This window comes from Girardinichthys multiradiatus, chromosome 10 (genome assembly GCF_021462225.1).
Source record: "Girardinichthys multiradiatus isolate DD_20200921_A chromosome 10, DD_fGirMul_XY1, whole genome shotgun sequence".
NCBI classification, from domain to species: Eukaryota; Metazoa; Chordata; class Actinopteri; order Cyprinodontiformes; family Goodeidae; genus Girardinichthys; species Girardinichthys multiradiatus.
In genome coordinates this window covers 12,024,788-12,047,320 of record NC_061803.1, presented here as the reverse complement: position 1 = coordinate 12,047,320, position 22,533 = coordinate 12,024,788, and the positions used below count along the sequence as shown (strand labels likewise).

Genomic DNA, 22,533 nt, shown 5'->3' with positions numbered 1-22,533 from the left:
TTGCACTGACTTTGGACTTCATAAAGTACCAAGCCTGGGAACACCGGCAGCAGATGACATGGCTGACCAAATCATCTCTGACTATGAAAAATATACTCTGGACCTCAAACAACTGAGATTCATTGCCGCTCCACCTTTCCTCCACAGTCTGTGACCTTGATTTTCAAATGAAATGCAATCAACCCGACAGACCAGACTCTTTTCTCTTTGTCCTGGTGGACCTTTTCTACTACAGTTTTTTCTTCCACCTAATGTTCCTTTTAATATGCTTGAAAACAACAATTTGTGAATAGTCAGAGTGGCTAAACATAAGTAATGTTACAGTTGTAGCCTATTTTCTCTTCTTCCACACTGTGGGACTGATTACCAAATTAATCCCTGTGGCACCTTTTTATGAGACACTTTTTCCTTTCACTAAACCTTCCACTAATATGCTTGCATACAGCACTCTGTGAACAGCCAGTTTCTTTAGTAATGACCTGCTGTGGCTTACCCTCCTTGTGGAGGTTGTCAGTGAGTGTTGGCTGGACAACTGTCAAGTCGGCAGTCTCCATAATTGTCAAAATGAACACAAATAAATCCCTTTTTCAAATTTTTTTTATGAATTAGAGAAACTTTTCAACGTAAACTAGATTGGGCTACTGTGGCAGAATGTATATTGGTGATAAAATATACCGTATAATGTATTTCTATGTTTTGAATGTTTGCAGTTTGGTTCTATGAAATGACTTTTATTTATTGGACGTTCAGGCCATGCTCATAAAGTTGTTAGAAAGTGTTCTGAAAGGCTTTCATGTTGTTATATTACACATTGCTTACCAGAATCCTGAAATTTGCATACATTACATCCTCATTCACTAAATTATTTGCGTCTCTTTTCCCTTAAGGCCCGCATCAGAACTGCACAGAGGCGAGTGGTGATGGCTTCCTTGTATCTGGGAACAGGACAGCTAGAGCAGGAACTGGTGAGGGCAAACATTTTGTTTCTTTAATATGCTTCTTTAGTTCAGGGCAGGTGAGAACAAAGCCATAATAGCACAGGAGCAAGCCAAATGACTGGTCAGAGATGCCAGAAAATATGAGTCAGACTTCTCCTCCAAGAAGACCGCAAAGTGTTTTCCTAAGAATGAGAAGCACAGTGCAGGCCAGAACTACAAGGAATGACCCCAAAATGCAAGGGTTTATGGGTATGAGAGAGCAGCACTGGCGTGTGAGGGCTTGCTATTTTTCATGCTTGGAAAGCCTAGCATAACAGCACGAAAAAAAAAGCAAACCACAGTATGGACCGGTGCTCACATTCAGCTGTTTTTGTGGGGATTTTTTGTGTTTTTTTTTAATGACCAGTAATGGAGAGGTACAGAGAGGCCAAAATGTTCAATCAGAGTTAAAAGCACTGAGATCAGCTGCTGAACTATGTAGCTCTACAGGATGATGGATTACTAGAAATGTGAGTCAGTAACATGCACTGAGGCTGTTTCATGTTTGCTTTTTAAGTTTGGGTTTGCTATAAAAATGGATGAAACAAACAAAATTCAATCCAATGAGAAGGTTCAGGCACCGTCTGTGGTTAGGAATGAAGAATGCAAACTGCAGGAGTTATTTTAGTGGAAAACCTGGATGCAGGAACACAACGGCCCTTAAGCTAATACCCACAGTCACACCTGAACTGTGTATTTACTTAAGTGGTGGGGCCAGAAATGACAGTAATCAGTTAATAGCAAGCAAGAGGTGCATATCTTGTAAAAGACCAATTGTATGGTTTGCTTAATACACTTTACGTGAGAGTAATTAGTTTTTGTTTTGCGCAAGGATGCACATGAAAGAGCCTGACCAGGAAGTGAGAGAAGTAGAAAAAATATACAAGGACTTTATAACTTATAATAATAATAATCATTTATCATCTCCTAAATGTTTTTATGCCTTCTCTCACTGAGCAAAGTACATTAGACTCATTATTTTCAGTTTATACTTGCACATTTCCACATTTGAACAAATAAAAAAAGAACTGAGGCACTTGCATGTGTTTGATATATCTTTTGATTTTAACAGATTAATAAAGCTGTTGAAATCTTTTTAATAAGTATTCTTGGATGAAAAACAGCTAAAGCTGGTTTGTTAAGCAATTTCTATCTTAAGTCATGTAGCATGTTTGAAATGGACAAAATTCAGCGGAAATGTTTGGCCAGCTTTGCAGGAAGAAACAGGCTTTTTTGTTGCTATTAGCACAACTCAACCAAATGTTTTGACTGGTAATATACTAGGAGTTTTTATGGATTTATATAAACTACACATAGTTACTCCTTCAATAACATATTATATATCTGTCTCCCATTAAGGTGGACTGCATGGAGGAAGCTCTTCAACATTCAAAGGAAAACAGTCGCTCTCCTGACCTCAAAGTCTCCGTACTACTGGACTACACGCGCGGATCAAGAGGTTGGTCTCCATTAGACCTCTCTGCAATTGTTTAGCCCAGATCTCAGTGCTTGTTATCTTCACTGTCGGTGTCACTGTGTTTCATGTGCAGGTCAGATTAACTCAAGGACCATGTTGCTGCCTCTGCTGCAGCGCTTCGCTTCTCAAATGCGGGTATCTTTGTACCACACTCCGGACCTGAGAGGCCTGCTGCGACTTCTGGTGCCGCAGCGCTTCAACGAGACCATTGGGGTCCAGCACATCAAAGTTTACCTGTTTGACGACAGCATTATCATCAGCGGGTGTGTAGACTTTAATTCAAGGGCACTGGAAAGCTGAAGTAGGGCCTCAAAACCACCCAAAGCAAAAGTAGTGATGGCAAAGTCTCCAGCTTCAATGTGAGATCTTAGAGTGAGGATTTACGTTGAGTTTATCCAGTGAGGAGAAGAAAGTCAGGAGAAATATTTTTCTGAGAGCACCGGCAACCATCCTGTGGTAGAATGACCACTTGTGACAAAATTGTATCAAGAAACGAAACTTCTGGAAGAGTATTAGTAGACCTAATTGTTGGGTTCTGGTTTGTCCTGGATTGTTTCTCTGATGGGCATGGGTGTTTGACAGCACTCCAGAAAGTTAAAATACTGATACTCCCTTCTTCATTTGGCTCAGACGCTGAGGAAAAAAAAAAAGCTGCAGCTGATTATCATGCTCAAGGAACATTTGGAGTTCAGTTGTTCAAGGATTTTTATAATGCAAACCACACATTTGCTAAACTGAAAAACTCCTATGTTCCTGAAACACATCGATGGTTACCTCTGTTGTTTAGCTGCCAACTTGGCTAGTGTCATTTATTGACTCGGTGGCATGACCGAGGTGTGGAATACTTGTCCAAACCTGGAAAATGCAAAACTCAAAAACTTCCAAACTTTCTTAGACTTTTCAGAAGAAATGCAACAACGAGGTTTTTCCTCGTTGGAAATCTATCATCCAGGAAAAACCTCGTTGTTGCATTGTTGTCACAGTGTTGTTGGAAGAAGATATGAATAGTAGTGGGAACTGATGTATGATGATGTATCTGTTGCTCAACGATCAACTATTCCTCCCCTTCTTCCAGTTGTTTCATAATTCTGGAGCAAAAAGTGTTTTTAACTAGGAGATCATTTTTGGAGGATTTGGAGAAATTTGCCTTCTTCAGCTGTTTACTTACATTAATATAGCTTACCCACATCTCTTGTGTAAAGTGCTCACGCTGTCCTTTGCCTCAATTGCCAAAGAGTGGCCACACTTTCATTTGACATATTCCTGTCAGGATTTTGTTTTTCAATTTTCTGTTTAAAGCAGTATAATGGTGTGGTTACAAATGCTACGTAATCATCAATACGTGGTAGTGCCTTCCTTGTTTTCCATAGGCAAAGCTGTTTGTGTCGGAAAATTACATATCTGCTTTGAAAACCAATGGAAAGCAGATTTTAGATGCCTCTAAAATATGATATATGGCCCTTTTAAAGGAAGCTACAGCTGAGGCGTATATCCTCCTGATCAGTGTGCATTTATTCAAAGCACCGAGCAGGTGTTTCCACTGCTTGGAAATGTTTTCAGTGCACTTTCTGATATCTGTGGAGAAAATGATAAATCATGGGTGTGCTCTAAAGCTGGGGACCCGCAGTGGTGTTGTGGTTTTCACTCATACAAACTCATACATCATGTTAGAGAATGAAGTTTTTTCTGCTGTAGGGAGCAGGGCGCTTATAATTTAGGTCTCAGAACAACTTGTTTATGTAATCAGTTAGTCTTGATGTCCTTCACACCCTCCCATCTCACAACTCCTGTCTGCTGTCACATCCCCAAAACTCAACCCTGTCCAATTTTAAAGTTATTAATGCGCATTTGAAGGTTGTTTTTTTTTTTTTTCACTTTGACCCAAGTAGTGTTTAATTGGGTCAAAAAGAATATGTTTTAACAATAATTGGGTCAAGATTTTAAATTTCATCCAACTGCACAGTTGGTAGCAATGTTGCCTTGCAGCAAGAAGGTCCTGGGTTCAATTCCCGGCCGGAGGTCTTTCTGCAAGGAGTTTGCATGTTCTCCCCGTGCATGCGTGGGTTCTCACCGGGTACTCCGGCTTCCTCCCACAGTCCAAAGACATGCCTGTTAAGTAAATTGGTCACTCTAAATTTCCCTTAGGTGTATAAATGAGTGTGTGCATGGTTGTTTGTGTGTTGCCCTGCAATGGACCGGCGACCTGTCCAGGGTGTACCCCGCCTCTTGCCCGTAGACTGCTGGAGATAGGCACCAGCTCCCCCGTGACCCACTATGGAATAAACGGTAGAAAATGACTGACTGACTGAAAAACTCTGAATTAATGGGATTTTATTGGTCTGATTTTTATTTTCTTTATAAAAAATATTTCTTATTTATTTTTCTCCGCGGTCTGTCATGAACATTAAGATAAAACATTTTCACCTGAGGCCTGTGGAGCCCGACATGGAAATCTTTGGTTTTCATAGCTTTTCTGAGCATACTATGGTCTACTTTTAGCTAAACCTGCTTAGACGTTTAATTAATATTTGATTTGCAGCATTTCTTGTGAGAGTGCATTAGGTGTTTCCTCAGATACGTTTCTTTATATGATGGGATTGTAAATCCTTAAAAATAAAACGAGAACACCTTCTTTTTTTCTGTTTGCAGAACAACTGAACAAAGTCATAAAATGTGGTTTACAGTAAAAGCAAAGAAAGTGGGAACCTTAAACTATTACCTGTAACTGATATTTATTGTGCAAGTCCTTGATGTCTTATCTAGTTGTTGATGCATGAAATTTAAATCTTGAAGTGAAGAAAGCTGCTGTGCCTTGAAAAATGAATAGCCTTTGAGTTCCTCCAGGGCTAAATTAGGTGCAGGAATGTGCATAATAAATTTCAGTGTGTCACTCATGTCCCAGAAATGCTTTGTGATGTTTAAATGCTAAAGTTAATGATAGTACAGTAAGGAAAGGAAGGAACTAGTCAGGCTTGTTTGGAAGGATTTCCTGGAAAGCTTTCTGTAAAAAGAACATGAATGCATAGCTTAAATGAAAACAATAACCGTTGACAAATGAGAATGATTTAAAAGTTGAACCATGATGCACTGCACTACCAGCACAACCACCTCATACAAACTGATGCACGGTGGGGGACGACTCATGATTTAGGCTTGCTTTGCAGCCACAGAACAACTTAGTTGCCAGGTAGTTTATCAACAGGACAATTATCCCAAAAGTATCAGCAAATCTACAACGAAATGATTGAAAAAGAAAATAATCATCTTGTTTCAGTGGTCCATTCAAAGCCCAGAATTCATTTGACAATTTGAGTTGCTGGTGAGCTAAAACCCACATTTTACACTAAGCATAGGCTGGTCTGAGATTCTCGCGGTGATTATTTTGATTACAAATACGACAATCTCATGGTATGATGATATTTCTACTTGGTAGAAAAATGTAAATCAGGATCTAATTGCTTGTATATAAAACATCTTGAGACCGGAAACATTTCCAAATGCAGATTTGACATTTCAGTATGGGTAAAGCTTAGTAGCCTTTTTCAGCCAGCTGACTAGCACTGTACAGCAACAAGTGGGTGCTCCATACAGACAGAGAAAATGCTGGTCTCTCCAGCACTTTGTCTGGCCTCTAACTAAAAGGACAATATGACGGAAAACATTTGCAGTACCGGTAGTCTTGGTACCGGTAACCAACCCATGTCCACTTTATTTATTAACATCAAGCAGGAAAGAAGAAAAATACACAAAAAATATCCTTTCATGAGTCATCCTGTTTTTTTTTGTTTTTTTCAGGGCCAACCTGAGCGACTCGTACTTCACCAACAGGCAGGACCGCTACGTGCTCCTGGAGAACTGCGGGGAGGTGGCGGACTTCTTCTCCAACCTGGCGGAGGCCGTGGGAGACATCTCCCTGCAGCTTCAGCCAGACAACTCGGTCACCATGCTGGAGGGCATGGTACACCCGTACAAAGGTTAGAAACCGGACACGCTCACAGATGCACACTGTTTTGACAACGCGTGACACTTTGAGCTCAGCTGAGGCCCGGCGTTCGGCACCGGCTGCTGACGGATTTGGCTAATGGAGCTTGAAAGCTTAGACAGGCGAAGAGATGCTGGTCAGCGAGGAGGACAGAGAGAGCTCTTGCGGTTTGTCAGCCACGCAGCCGGATGTGAAATTGTCAGATTTCTATTCACATACACTCTCATAGAGCTTGTCCGTAACTGGAGAGTAGCCTGCCAGGATGTTAGTTTAAAGAATGAATGACATCATGTCTGCAGGATTAGGCTGCAGAAACGGACACCAGGAATAGAGATGTGCTGTCACAGTGTTGCTGGAAGAAGATATGAACAGTAGTGGGAACTGATATATACACGCACACACAGAAGCTGGTAATATTCCAGTGAGACTAATTTGTACTGGATGACTTGGAAGATTTGTAATGAATTACAAACAATGATGAGTCCTGATGCACAGCAGCAGCAGACAGCATGGAGACTAAAGATTACTCATTCAAACAAATCACCAAACACGCCTTCATACTTACTTTTTGGGGGAGGTTTCAGCATGATGAGCTGACTCACATGCAACGTTTCTCCACTTTTATGTCATATCCAAACAAGCTGTTACCATAAACAGTTTATGTGTGGAACAAGTTTATCTCACCGATGTCATTTTTGCTCAGGGTTTTTTGTTGTTGTTGACAATTTAGGTTTTTTTCCATCCAAAGAGTTACAGTACTAGATCACTCGAGCACCGATCAGGCATTTTCTGGCTGATACCGATTTGCAGTTTTCTTTGAGATCTAACCTGCCAATACTGACTTTTACTGATTATGATTCTTTTTTCAAAGGCTAGATAGAACACATTAAAAAGGCAAAATGTGCTGCAGGTTTTTTGGTTGAGGTAGGTTAAACCCCAGCAGAAGGAATTACAAATGTATCCTCTTTCAGGGATCAATGTTTTTTTTTTCCTAACTTTCATCAGATTTTTATTTAGCCCTAAAAAGTGCATCAGAGTGCCTGATGTTGGTTGATTAACCTGAAAGTTTTCTTGGATTGCCCAATCGGCACTGTGGTTGGGGTTTTTTGTCCCAACTCCAGCACAGTGAAAGTAAAACAGAAAAGATGTGATTTAAGGAGCTCGAAGTGCAGCAAAAAATAGCAGCTCTGAGGAGATAAAAATTCCCACAAAAGGGCAAAAAGAGGACTGCACTGGGTGCTGCAGTTAAGACCGTGTACCTGAAAAGATAAGAATCTGCAAAAGAAAACAAAAACCATTTGGTGAATTAACTCGGTAGTTTTGAATAACCTTAAAGGCCACATATAAACCAATAAAAAACATTCCCTTACAAAAGTTTTCCCACCCCTCGTGTTTTGTCATGTTACAACCACAAAGCCGAGTGTGTTTCATTGGGATGTTCGATAGACAAAGCAGCACGTAATTCTGAAGTGGAAGGAAAATTATACGTGGACAGGAAACTAGTTTACAAATGAAAATTCTGAAAGGTGCGGCATGCAACCTTGTAAACCTTGACCCCAGTCTCGGGTCTTCTGCAGCCACTAACAAATCTTCTTCCAGAATTACCCTGTTGTGTTTAGCTTCATCTATCCTCTTATGAGCTCTGACCAGCTTCACGTTTCCTGCTGAAGAAAAGCGACATCACAGCATGATGCTGCCACCACCATGTGTCACTATAGGGATGGTGTGTTCAGGGTGATGTACGTCAGTTTTCCACCATACGCAGCGTTTTGCTCTCATTAGACCAGAGCATCATCTTAAACATATTTGTCATGCTCCCTACTTGCTTAATGATCTTCTTGCCCATTGTGCCATACTCCCTCCATTTGTAAATGATGGGTTGAACAGTTCTTGGCAAGATGTTCAAATCTTGGCATGTTGTTTTATAAGATAACTCTGCTTCAAACTTCTCCAAAAATGTATGCCTGACCTATGATCTTTGGTCTTCTTGGTGCTACTTGTTATTTTAAGTTATCTAACACACCTCTGAGGCCTTTACAGAACTTTCCAGCTGTTTTTCTACTGAGGTTAATTGCAAACGTGAACTCTACTTACAAATTAGAGTTTTAAAGGCGGTTTGTTGCACTGTATTTTATTAGAGTAAAGGGGCTGAAAACAAATACATGTCAGAATGCTTTCGCAAGCTGCTGGGTTTCTATTGTTTGAACATAACACCACCGTCGCATTCTCAGCTGAAAACTGGATGATTGTTCTGCAACATATGTGACATACTCATGACCAGAAAACTGTGACACCGAGGTCGTTCCGACACTTTCTCCCTCTTCACCTCGCTCAATCTGTTTCCATGGCGACCAGGAAATCGGCAAGAATTCTCGGCAGTGGCGAGGAAGCGCATTATGGAGGTCGTCAGCTCGGCCCGCGCGAGACGGCAGCTGCTGCAGCAACACTCCAAGGGAGAAGAGGGCATGAGCGAGGGTGAGGAGGACACCTGGGTGTTCCCCCTGGTGCAGATGAAACCTCTGGGCATCCAGGTGGATGAGCAGGTCACACAGGTGAGCCTTTTCTGGCTGGTTCTGGTTTATATACACTGCTCAAAAAAATAAAGGGAACACTTAAACAACACAATATAACTCCAAGTAACTCAAACGTCTGTGAAATCAAACTGTCCACTTAGGAAGCAACACTGATTGACAATCAATTTCACATGTTGTGTAAATGGAAAAGACAACAGGGGGAAATCTTTGGCGATTAGCAAGACACTCAATAAAGGAGTGGTTCTGCAGGTGGGGACTACAGACCACTTCTCAGTACCTATGCTTTCTGGCTGATGTTTTGGTCACTTTTGAATGTTGGTGGTGCTTTCACACTCGTGGTAGCATGAGACGGACTCTACAACCCACACAAGTGGCTCAGGTAGTGCAGCTCATCCAGGATGGCACATCAATGCAAGCTGTGGCAAGAAGGTTTGTTGTGTCTGTCAGTGTAGTGTCCAGAGCCTGGAGGTGCTACCAGGAGACAGGCCAGTACACCAGGAGACGTGGAGGAGACCGTAGGAGGGCAACAACCCAGCACCAGGACCGCTACCTCCACCTTTGTGCAAGGAGGAACAGGAGGAGCACCGCCAGAGCCCTGCAAAATGACCTCCAGCAGGCCACAAATGTGCATGTGTCTGCACAAACGGTTAGAAACCGACTCCATGAGGATGGTATGAGGGCCCGACGTCCACAAATGGGGGTTGTGCTCACAGCCCAACACCGTGCAGGACGCTTGGCATTTGCCAGAGAACACCAGGATTGGCAAATTCATCACTGGCGCCCTGTGCTCTTTACAGATGAAAGCAGGTTCACACTGAACACATGTGACAGACGTGACAGAGTCTGGAGACACCGTGGAGAGCGATCTGCTGCCTGCAACGTCCTTCAGCATGACCGGTTTGGCAGTGGGTCAGTAATGGTGTGGGGTGGCATTTCTTGTGCTCGCCAGAGGTAGTCTGACTGCCATTAGGTACCAAGATGAGATTCTCAGACCCCTTGTGAGACCATATGCTGGTGTGGTTGGCCCTGGGTTCCTCCTAATGCAGGACAATGCTAGACCTCATGTGGCTGGAGTGTGTCAGCAGTTCCTGCAAGATGAAGACATTGAAGCTATGGACTGGCCCGCCCGTTCCTCAGACCTGAATCAGATTGAGCACATCTGGGACTTCATGTCTCGCTCCATCCACCAACGTCATGTTGCACCACAGACTGTCCAGGAGTTGGTGGATGCTTTAGTCCAGGTCTGGGAGGAGATCCCTCAGGAGACCATCCTCCGTCTCATCAGGAGCATGTCCAGGCGTTGTAGGGAGGTCATACAGGCACATGGAGGCCACACACAATACTGAGCCTCATTTTGACTTGTTTTAAGGACATTACATCAAAGTTGGATCAGCCTGTAGTGTGTTTTTCCACTTTAATTTTATGTGTGACTCCGAATCCAGGCCTCCATTGGTTAATAAATTTGATTTCCATTGATGATGTTTGTGTGATTTTGTTGTCAGCACATTCAACTTTGTACAGAACAAAGTATTCAATGAGAATATTTCATTGATTCAGATCTAGGATGTGTTATTTTGTGTGTTCCCTTTATTTTTTTGAGCAGTGTATTTGCACAGCCGGTTCTTGCAAATTAGGAGAAAAAGATGAAAGAAACCGTGTTTGTAACTCGTCTGTCATCACCTTCTGCTTCTCCCGGGCATTCCAGCGCCTGCTGACAGACGCCGGGCCGGACTCCACTGTGTATCTAACATCAGGTTACTTTAACCTGACCCGGGCTTACATGCGGCTGGTGCTTGGGACCGGAGCCAGCTACCGCATCCTGACCGCCTCCCCTGAGGTCAACGGGTTCTTTGGGGCCAAAGGCGTCGCTGGAGCGATTCCTGCAGCTTACATCCACATCGCCAGGCAGTTTTACAACCAAGTGTGCCAGCTGGGCCAGCAGGAGAGGGTGCATCTGCACGAGTACCACAGGCCACAGTGGACATTTCATGCTAAAGGTTGGTGAAGCCACACAATGGCAGGTTTAGAAGTTGATCTGAGGCCTCAAAATAGCTCAACCTTAGTCAGATTGGATGGAGAGTATCCCAGAACATCAGTCTTCCACAGATTTGTAACTAGATTTAGGTCTGGACCATTTTAACACATTAACATGTGTTGATCCAAACCCTTCCATGGTAGCTCAGGATGCATGTTAAGGCTCATTGTTCTTTTGCAGCCTCTAGCAGCTTTTCTTCTGGTAATTACCCTGTATTTAGCTCCATCCATCTTTGCATCATATCTGACCAACTTTCCTGTTCCTACTAAAGAAAAGCATCCCCACATCATGATGACGCCACCACCGTGATTCACCATGAGGACGGGGTGTTCAGCAAGTTGATTTTCCTTCAAGCATAATATTTTGCCTGTAGACCAGAAAGTTAAATTTTGGTGTCATGTGATCAGAGAACCTTGCAGTTTCCCCTACATGGTTAGGCTCAAACAGAGAAGAAAAAGTCTCTTTTCTTAGTTCTTTTCCATTAAAGCCCAGATTTGTGCTCTAAAAAAGACTGAGGTATGAACTTATTTCATTTTTCTGTACTTCCCTCTGGTTGCCATAGGTGAGCGTACACATGACTGCAGTTTCCAAGAACTCCAGGAAATGTGTGTTGTCAGAACCCCCTGATAGACAGAGTAATTATTAGAACTTGAACTACTGATATTACTCTGTTTTATCAGGTAGTTCTTTTAATTTCCAAGTATACTTTATCAACTCAAACTGAAACAAGGCCATAAAACATGGACAAAGCTAGCTTCTCATAAAAAGAGCCTTCATCAGGGAGGATTTCCTTTTTATCTTGAAGAAAATGTAAAAAGTCAGCTCACTTTTTGAAGGTTAAATCACCAACAGAAAGGATTCATGTGAAATCAATCTGATAACAGTTCCACTGGCTTAAAATGTAGTTGAATACAATTTTAAATGGATTTATGTAAATTGTATTCCTTAAATATGTCCAGATTCTCCATTATAGGTCTTAAATATAATTTACTTACATCCTAAATTTATACGTTTTTTGCTTCCCCATTGACCTTTGATGTTTTTGTTTTCCGTTTATTGAATTGAATCGATTTTTATTTATTTTTTACTATTTCTTTGTATTGTACTGATAGTACTCTTGGTTGTGTGTGTTGAAGTTCTGGCTAAGGAATTACGGTTTATTAACACTGTGGAAAAATGATAAAAAGCAATAGAAACCTGCTCATGAAACTAGCGTTTTGTTTGTTTAGGGAATCGGAATAAAAGCGTTCGTGTTACTTTATCCACTACCAGCTGCTTGAGGAGAGTGTGCTTTTAACATGATCTAGCTTGGGGAAAACCCAAATTTCAGTAGTCGGCTAAAATATGTTAACAACCTTTTGAGATGCTTACTTTCCAAGTTACTGTGTAAAAACTGATTATTGTCAGTTAGGTGCAAAAGCCAGAGCTAAAAAACCCCAAAGTTATTTTTTACTTATGAGTAAAGTAAGTATAGGTTACCTTGTTTATCATAATTCATATAGATCCTAAATTTAACATAGACTGGCACAAATGTTGTTACAATATTAGTCTTTTATTTTAGAACCCCTGAAAAGTTTGGGAAAAAAAACATCGTTGACTCTCCTAACATCGCCTGGAAAATAAACGTAAATGAAGCATTTTTTTAAAACTTCTTGTGTCTAGCAACTTCTAAGATGTAATCAATGACATTTGATTCCCCTCCGGAATAAAAATGTCCTTACACAAAGGCCCGCTTCACTTCGCCAAATCTTAAAAACGGGAAAGACAGGAAAACACAAGGTCAGATGAGACTAAGCTTTTCATAAGCAATCCAGGTGGATTATGATGGGTTATGACGTGGAAAAATACCTCAGCCACTCTATGAACTACGGTGGAGGATGCGTGATGCTGTGAGCCAGTTTTTCTTTAAATGCCCTGGAAACGAGCATGACGTCATCCACTCTTTGAAATAGCAGGGCATTTGAAATAAAGGCTGGTGGCCTCTGTGTTGAAACTTTAATTGGGTCATCGGGTCTTTTAGCAGGACATATGGCCAGATCAGCACAGAAATGGTTCACCAGACAGTAAATCTACATTCTTCTACACCCATCTCCGTAAGTCTTGGGAAATGTTATAGTAGTAGACTTTATTTGATTATTTTAAGGCTCTACCAGTTAGTGTGGAGGACATTGTACATTTTCTCCTCTGTTAGCAGCATTTTCTCTTCTGTGTGCAATACTTTACCATCTGTTGGCCGTCAGCTGCTCTTGTTAGGGGAACGACGGAGTCGACTTCTTTTCTGCTCTTAACCCGGAGCCGTTTCCCCGCTCTCCGTATTGTAATAGTTCCCTGGAGAACGTGCAGAATTACAAAGGTTGTTTTTGGTATGAATCCATTATTCAGGACCTCCACCTTGCTCTCTGCTTTTATTTTTCCTTGGCAGCAGAGCCTTTTGAGACGAAGTAGGTCACTGTTTATGATTAATGCGGGCGTGTGGACGCCGTTAAATGAGACTGATCATACGCTGTCACAGCTTGCTGGTAATTATGTGAAATGAGATTTTACTCTAACAGCTCTGGATGATTTATTTGAAGTTCATTTTGTGTGTTAATGCCAAAAAAAAAACAACAGAAACAATAGATTTCTTCATCTGTATTGTTGCGCAACGATTGTAGATGAACCGTTTTTTATATGAAGCGGCCCATTAAGAATGATGGGCTCCGCTGGTTTTCTTGTGGTTCTGATGGTATGTAGGTTAAGACGGGAATCTTGTACACTCACTCTGCTGTAGCCTCAGGATAAGGATGCACACTCACTCTCTCATACTTTGAGGTTTTGGATCAACGCTGGGGATTTCTACATGTGCTTTCTTTTAGTTGTGGTTTCCGTCTGCTGAAACCGGCTCTCCGAAGCATTACCTTCTCACTGATTCCCCCTCCCACCATCATCTTCTTCACAGGTCTGTGGTATTACCTCCAGGGACAGGGCAGGCCTTGCCTCACTCTTATTGGCTCCCCTAATTTCGGCTACCGCTCGGTTCACCGTGACCTGGAGGCCCAGATCGCCATAGTGACGGAGAACGAGGCGCTTCAGAGCCAGCTGCAGGAGGTCTGCTCGTTGTTTTACTCTCCTCCAAACCACAGACACCGTGATGAATGGTGTGTAACACAACACTCAACAAGCACACCTGTGTTCTGACCTGGCAGGAGCAGGAGATGTTGTACCGGCGCTCCACGGAGGTGTCCGACTCCACATTCCAGCAGCCCGACCGCTATGTCAAGCTGTGGGTCAAACTGGTCACTCCTCTCATCAAGAACTTCTTCTGAGATCCAACAGGTTCAAACTAAAACATGCACTTCCTTATTAAACACACCTACCTTATAGATTATTAAATATCTCTCTCTAGTTGCCAACAAATACAAACTGTAAGTGCTTGAAAGTATAAAACAGTTTAAATAAAGGGTTCTCCTGGTAGGTCACATTCAAAAAGAAAAGAAAAGTTGCTGTTCTGGCACAGTTGAGTAGGTATTTCACAATAAAAGCGTATTTCTAAAACAGCACCAGCTAACAAGAAATCATCTTAGGACAAGAGATCAAATCTACATTCAGCTATAACTACAAGCATTTTAGTACAAAAATATCATCCTACTGAAAAGTATGTCCTCATACTGTAGTATATGCTTTCATACTTGGTTAAGGTTGTTTGCATGAGTTACTGCATCAATGCGGTGTGGCATGGAGGAGATCAGCATGCTGAACTGCGGAGGTGAATCTCTTCCAAACTCTTGAATGGACTTCGCTTCACAATCGTCTCAACAAAAAGTCTCAAACTCTAGTGTTTGATGGCCGTTGTTCAACAACGTCTCGATACATCTCTGCTCCAGTCCAACTGAATCAAATGACTGAATTGCCGTATTAGCATGGCATCAAAGAGTCCTGCTGATGGCGCATAGTTTGGTTATGTGTGTTGAAGTAGATACACATCTAAAAGGTGCAGGACACCAGTCCCAGAGTACTGGAGTTTGAGACCCTTGCTAACCGGACTGCAGTTATCCCTGTTGCTTGTGCATCTTTTTTGTAAAACAGTTTTTCCTTCCACTCAACTTTCCATTATTGTCTTAGCCCCTGTCTGTGAGCAGCCAGGTTCCTAAAACAAATGACCTTTTGTTGTTTATCCTTCTTGTGGAGGGCATCAATGACCGCCTGCTGGATAACTGTCAAGTCGCCAGTCTTCAAGACTAGTCATTCCCAAAGTTTGGGACAACATCAAGTCATTCCTGACCTAGTCAATGGTGCAGGAAAGGTGAAGGGAATTGTGGAGTTGGTCATATCGAAACCTGGACATTTTTAAAATTAGGTCATTTGTGCAGTAGATATAGCAAATCTGGGATTTTCCTATAATCTGTCATTTAAAGACAACTATTACCAGGGGTGTCAAACTCCTGTCCTCAAAGTCCTGCAGCTTTTAGATGTGCATCTACTTCTGGTGTGTTGCTCATTGCAAATTATTCTGGACCTTTAAACGTATCTAAAAGTCAGATTTGGACCCTTTGCACCCATAACACTTCTGAATTATAAATGCTTTCAATTGGTATTATGCAATATGGCTAATTTAATTTTGGTTTTCTGTTAGCTGCAACTAACAAATAATTTCACTTTTTGAAATGAATTACTAAAATAAATGAACTGTGCTTTAATATTCCAGAATTTTTCAGTGCCTTTTTTTTTTTTTTTTTTTTTTTGAGCTTTTTCTTCATTGTTTTTGCTCAAATTGTCCATTTCTGCAGTGTAGACAGAATGCATCCCTCAACATTTTGTGGAGTTACCACTGACACATACAGTAAAACAGACTGTGGGTTCTTTGAAATGCCTGCAGTCATTGTGGTGATTCCCAAATCCCAGGTCCCATCCTTCTCTTCCCAGAATCAGCACACGGATAGCGGGGACAGGGAGTCTGCTGATTCACCGACGTCATAAAGTGAATCAGCGTGGCGTTATGGTGATAATTTGACACTTTGGTCTGTAAGTCCTGTCAGGACTCTGTGAGGTGAACTTAGTGGGTTCATTAGGAGCAAACAGAGAGGTTCTGCTGTGTCTATTGAAGCTCAGCATTTCTCCTCTCCTCACCTGACGCTCCAGCTGAAGGAAAACCCGTCAGCTGCAGAGTGAGAGAGAGAGCCGGTCAATTTCTCAGAACAGGAAGTGTTTCGCAGGCTGGAAACTGACCGTAAATGGGTGGTGTCTTATCACTACCTGAACACTGCCAGGAGAAAAAAAATATAAATCTGAGTCATCAACTGCCAGAAGGAAACAGTTTTAAAATAGATCATCTTTCTGCCCTGAAGCGTAACAAACACGAACGCACAGAATCTCACACTGTAATGACTGTAAATAGGCCTAATACTGGAAAACTGCAAGAACGAGTTCGATTTGTGTTCGACTCAGTGCAAGAAATGTAAACAAGTCACAAATCAGCTATTAATAGAGGATATCTGCTTTTTGTCTGACATAAGGTGAAGTTTTATTATAAAGTAGTTATAAAGCAGATATAAAAAGTGGATACACCTCTTTTTAAATGGTACGTTTATATAATGTAAAAAATAGACCACAATAAATCATTTCAGAACTTTTTCAACCTTTCAATATGACTTTTAACCTGTGCAGTTCAATTGAAAAACAAATCTTCTACAAGGATAAAAATAAGAAACTTGAATAAGGTTTCATAAGTGCATACCCTCCTATAACTGGGTGGGCTTTTTCTGATGATTTCTCAGTCGGATCTCACGGCAAAAGCCATGGTCTGCAGAGAGCTTCCAAAGCGTCAGGTAAGAATCTGTGTCAAAAGGTTTCAGGAGGTTAAAAAACAATTTCCAGGGCAAGGTGGAGGGAATTGTGACCCGTTCCAGTCAGTGTTGGCACAAAAACATCAGGCTCCTGCGGGAAACAAGAAGAGAAACGGACTCTTTCTGCACGATAATTCAAGTCATATTTCCAAAGAAAAGAAAAGAACTTCACCAGAAGAAGATTAAAGTTTTGATATTGGTTTAAACCCGGCTGAAAATCTGCTGGGTGATATGTAGAGGTCTGTGTGCAGGAATCACCCTCGGAATCTGGCACATGTGGAGCATTTTCGCAACAAAGTATCAGTTTAAGTGTGTGCACATGTAAACAACCGCATTATTTTACTTGATTAAACTTTTTCCCCTCATAATTGTTTTTCAGCCGAGTTGTACTGATTCTAGCTCACATTAAAAGTTGGAAAAAGTTCTGAAATTATTTATCTCTGGTGTTTTTACATCACAAAGACCTTGCACTTCATCAGAGGTGTAAATACTTTTCTATATACTGTAAATGCGAAACAGGATTGGGAAAATTGAACATTTGGACTAATCTTTACAACTTTCCAACACAGTTGGGTGTAGCCCATTATTAAATGTCTCATGTTTTATCATTTGTGAGTCTCTTAAAACAAATATTTTATTGTGTACAATACAAGGACACTTAAAAACCAAAATAGTTCCAAGCTTTCATAAAAACGTCATGAAACTGAATCAAGTCATAAATTTCTCTCCGATATAATTCAATCCTGACGTCAGAAGTGATGAATGTCATGAAACCCTCTCCCTAAAATTATCAGTTGTGGTCCAGTTTAAAAAGGCCGTTTCAGGTTCAGTGAAGTGTAAAAGTTTCATGCTGTTTATTGGAATTCCTCCAGCTGCTGATAAATAGTTTTTTGGATGTTAACATGATTTATGTGAGAAGATATGCGAATCGGAGTGTTTCTGAATTACATTATGACCTCTTGTCTGCAGTTTCATTTAATATCTGCAGGCAGTTCAGAGAAGTGCGGGTCTTTGAGCTCTTACCAGAAACCACAGCCATGTTTCCAGCTCCTTCACGAGAAAAATTAAGTTTCTACCATTGAATTTAAACAGTTCAAACATTTACCACAATAAATACAACCTAGTTATTGGTTTTTATTGCCATGTTTTCTTGAGGTGCAGTTTTCCTTTTATGTTTCTGGTACATGCTTTCTCTCCCTGGCATCTCCTGAAAAAGTTTTTCTTTTTTGTTCAGCTGGCGTTTGAAGAGGGTTACTTTTTCCCCTTTGTTTCCTTCTGGCGCTGTGATCGACTTCACTTCCAGTATCTGCTCTATTACTTTCATTTTCCTGAAAAAAGGCAAAACAAAAGGTGCCTCCAACAAAGGCCTCGCCTATGAACGGGGTGAAGAGATCTTATCAGCCGCTCAGTTTGTCTATTGTCGGATCTAGTGACAACAGCTTCTTTGGTTCAACTCAGTTCAAAAGCAGGGACATCCACTCAGGTCTTTGTTTGAGACTGCCCTCTAGTGGGGGAATGGTGATATTCAAGGAGGACATTTCTAATGCATTCATTCCACATATATTTCTGTTATTTTGTTTGATTAAATTGGGTTCTCAGATAATTACTGAAAACTATACCCATGGTACAATGGTCTGGGCTCCTTATACTTGAATTACTGCATCAATGTGGCGTGGCATGGAGGTTAGGGCTGCACTTTTGGGCAATGTTTGTGTCCAGTGTGAGCATCTGCTGCTCTGAGTCTTTGCTCAGCTGGCTAAATTACTGCTGATTAATTGTGATTGGAAGATATTGTGCAGCCCTAATGGAGGTGATCAGCCTGTGGCACTGCTGAGGTGAATTTTTCCAAACTCTTGACTGGGCTTTGCCTATAATCCAGTTACTCCTGTTGATTGTGCACCTCTTTATACCACACTTTTTTTCCTTCTACTCAACTTTCCATTAATATTCTTGGATGCTGTAGCACTCTATCAACATCCAGAGTTTTTAGAAATGACCTTTCGTGGAGGGTCAGCGCCTGCTTGCTGGACAACTAACTCAGCAGTCTTCCTCATGATTGTGTAGGCCGTAAAATAATATTTCTGTGTTAAATATTTTATGTTGTCACCTAATCTTGTGAGAAACTGATTTGTGTTTTCAATAGCTATAATTCTTATAAAAACTTTAAATGTCATTCTGTGTGAAGTTAATCTGTTGGTTGTACATTTTAAGTTGAATTACTGAAGCAAATGAGATGCTCCTTTAAGCATTAATATAATTTATCAGCAATAATTTTACTTTTATTGGGGTATGGACAACACCATTTTAAAAAATGCTATTTTCTTTAAAAGTGAAGACGATTTTGTTCAATTTCTCTCGGCGTTGGATTTTTCAGGATAAAAATAAGAATCTTTAGGTTTAATAGTAGATTGTAAATAAAAAAAACTTCATGAATTACTAACATGTTATATATATTATTCTGCTTTCTCTTTTTGAATAAATCTTTGTCGTTCAGCAAATATCTTAAAGTGAAGAAGTGTGTCGTTATAAATGCTTGTTTCCTCCTTCACAGCTATGGTTACCCAGTGATTCCTCCAGTCGGTCCAGTGTCTTTACTCAAGGCTCTGAACAGTTCTCTTTGTCGTCTGCAGGTGATTCTTTTTTTGGTACGGACTCGAAGGTTTTGAGTCAAGGTCGGCCCCGGTCCTGCAGAGAAGAAGCTCTGAAACAGTACGAGCACCATCTGCACGCTGAGCGTCGACATCACCTCATCAGTGTCAAGTGGGTGAATGTTGAAAACCTGTCTAAGCTCTTCACCCCTCATCCATTTATAAACTATGGATTTCTGCATTTGTCCTAACTAGAAACATTTCCAACAGAGAAGGCTACTGATCATCTTCCCATACCTCCACAAGTAACGGTGTTGCATGCGTTCAAGCTAAACAAAGACTTTAATGTGTGAGACTTAATGAAGGCTGACGGGAAGCAGAAGGGTGGGGTGAAGCGCTGCAGTCTCTGGAGGAGCCCTAATAACAGCTCTCATGGCTTGTTTACAGCTTTGCCCAGAGAAACGTGTACAGTTATGTTTGTAAATTAAAGGATCTGCTGAGTTTTTTTTTTTTTTAAAGTTACTCAAAATGTTTGTCTCATTTTGTCGGGAGAAGAGTTGAATCTAACGCTTTATGTGCAAAATGTAATTTAAGCTATAAAGATCATTGTTTGCTGGTTCAAATTACCAAAAGTGATGAAAAGATTATCTGGTGAAAAATGATTTTTCCCCTGGTACTAAAATGCCAAATCTTAAATACAGTGACTGATAATTTTACATGTCTATCAGCTTCAACAGATTAAATGACTTTGCTGCTTTAGTTGCTGACCGTTGAACCCTACTAACATCACTACTTGGTTTCTATTTGTTTCTCTATAAAGAGCAGAGTGGCTAAAATGGATCAAATTTTGCAGAATTAACAACTTGAAATGTAATAATAAATTTATCCAGTGTGGTCAATGTACAAATATCAAAGTAAAATTTTATTTTAGCTGCGCCAGGAGAAAATGTTGCATTTCTGTTTTAAATAAAAGCAATATGATTGTGTTGAACACTTAAATGTTTTTACCAATGCTGGTCAGGACTATCATCAGATGAGAATACCAAGCAATGCTTAATGGGCATCCTAGATAAAAATACATGAAAAGCCTTAAATAAACTTTATTCTAGAAGCTTAATTTAACCCTGAAACGTTTAGAAAAATCCAGTACATTAAAGAAATCTCATATTAAGAAAATCTATTGGTACTGCTGCTGTAATTACTTTCATTCCACTGTAGACAGCAACTTGTCTCTTATTACATTTCACAAGGCTGGTGGATTTCGACAGATGGAGAAGAATCCAGGAAGTGTTTAGAGAAGCACCGTTAAAACATCACTACCAACGATAACCCAGTTTCAGTTTCACTGTAAGAGTTCTGTTAAAACCCTGGATGTTATTTAAGAAATTTGTGGTGCTGTGGATTAACGGGGTTCCTTGGGTTATCGAAAGACCCACAGCATACCAGATCCTCCACTGTACCTAACACTGACCATGAGGTGCTTTTCTATTCAATTCAAAAATACTTTATTAATCCCAAAGGGAAATTAAATGTTGTTGTAGCTCATATTATGAAGGTTTCTTCAAAGAGCCGTTGTAGATGCTGATGGCTGTGGGCAGGAAGGATCTCCTGTAGCGCTCCGTCTTACAGCAGATCTGAAGAAGCCTCTGACTGAAGACACTCTGTTGTTGTAGGACAGTCTCATGAAGAGGATGCTCAGGGTTCTCCATAATTTCCTTCATTTTATGAAGAAACCTTCTTTGTATAATGATCTCCAGAGGAGTCCCAGAACAGAACCAGCCTTCTTTATCAGCTTGTTGAGCTTTTTTAAGTCCCTGGCTCTGATGCTGCTTCCCCAGCAGATGATGGTAGAAGAGATCACACTCTCCACAACAGACTTATAGAAGATATGCAGCATCTTGGCTTCATAGTTGCATCTCCACTCCAGTCTGCTGTCCAGGTGAACACAGAGGTATTTATACTCCTCCACCACCTCCACTTCTTCTCCCATGATGGAAATAGTTTTTGACCTATTCCTGTTTCTCTTAAAATCTACAATCATCTTTATTTTATTCATGTTCAAGATGAGATGATTGTTTCTACAGTATACTGCAAAGCGGTCCACCAGCTCCCAGTTCCATGTGTTTGCTCAAGGCCTCCAGTGATGGTGGTGAAAACCTCAGTCATTATCCCATCAAAGCAAATGTCTCCAGTTAAAATCCCAGTAGAGTTTAGCAACCTCCACATGTTTACCTTTGTGGTGGTAGGGCAGAAAAGCTTTTTCCTTGGATAAATCTAAAAGAAACAGTCAGCAAGTTGATATCAATTAATGGTTGTTATGGAGACCCCAAAATGCCACTCTTTGCTGCAGTTCACCAACAGTGACCTTTGACATTTTTGAAAAACTTCCCTTACCATGTTTCTCCCTGTAAATGGTTGTTCTTATCTAGCCTTGTCTGGCAGTCCCAGTTACTTGTAAAAAAGTAAGGTATAAATAACAAAAATGCTTTAGTTCCATTTTTTTTAAACAGGAATTGTTAGGGAATCAATTAAAAATGAACTAAATAAATGTATTTAAATTAAAGGTTGGGGAATTGTAAATCTTTCCATGTGAGAATCTCCTGCTGCAATAAAATAATAATGTATTAAAGGATTTTTACAGATCTTTACCCTAGGAGATGAGCAGTAAATGTGGAGGGCTCTTTGGGACCCCCATATCTGCCACCTTTGATGAAGGATCAGCTTTGAAGAGCAGCAATGAGGCTCCAAAGGAGTAAGAACAGGTGAACCCGAGCGTTTAAAAGCCGGCCTGTGTGAAAACAAGTTAAAGCAGTTTCTCATAGAAACGTTTACGGCCAACCTAGTTTAACCTGACGTTACCTCTCTAACCAAATCCTGCAGAGCAGCACGGACCTGCAGACTGTGTGGGTGTTTATGGTAACCAAACAAACCACCACCGGTTCGCTTCAGGAGTGCTTCAGGGTAGCGCCGTTTGTTTTTTAGGTTACGCATCTCTCCTAGACGGGGAATTTCCCAACTTCCCTCACAACTCTGCCCTCCATCTTTGTGCTGAAACACATGATCAGATCAACAGCAGCAGGAGGAAGCAGTAAAAGCCAATGCTGACAGCAAAAAGTTA

General features: G+C 40.9%; 1 protein-coding gene across 4 annotated transcripts in view; it reads left to right on the top strand.

The window, feature by feature from the left end:
* LOC124875569 (CDP-diacylglycerol--glycerol-3-phosphate 3-phosphatidyltransferase, mitochondrial) overlaps window positions 1-20,406 on the top strand; it is a 35,506-nt gene extending 15,100 nt beyond the window's left edge. The window contains exons 3-11 of one of the 4 annotated variants that reach the window (XM_047377788.1): window positions 888-965; window positions 2,337-2,436; window positions 2,528-2,717; window positions 6,250-6,428; window positions 8,792-8,988; window positions 10,676-10,967; window positions 13,944-14,092; window positions 14,191-14,320; window positions 19,458-19,594. In XM_047377788.1, the coding sequence (XP_047233744.1) occupies window positions 888-965; window positions 2,337-2,436; window positions 2,528-2,717; window positions 6,250-6,428; window positions 8,792-8,988; window positions 10,676-10,967; window positions 13,944-14,092; window positions 14,191-14,310 (1,305 nt within the window). In that variant the 3' untranslated portion in view covers window positions 14,311-14,320; window positions 19,458-19,594. Of the gene's footprint in view, window positions 1-887; window positions 966-2,336; window positions 2,437-2,527; window positions 2,718-6,249; window positions 6,429-8,791; window positions 8,989-10,675; window positions 10,968-13,943; window positions 14,093-14,190; window positions 14,321-19,457 lie in introns of all 4 variants that reach the window. The other 3 variants (XM_047377791.1, XM_047377790.1, XM_047377789.1) reach the window with 3 other exon arrangements.
* Window positions 20,407-22,533: the final 2,127 nt, after the last annotated feature.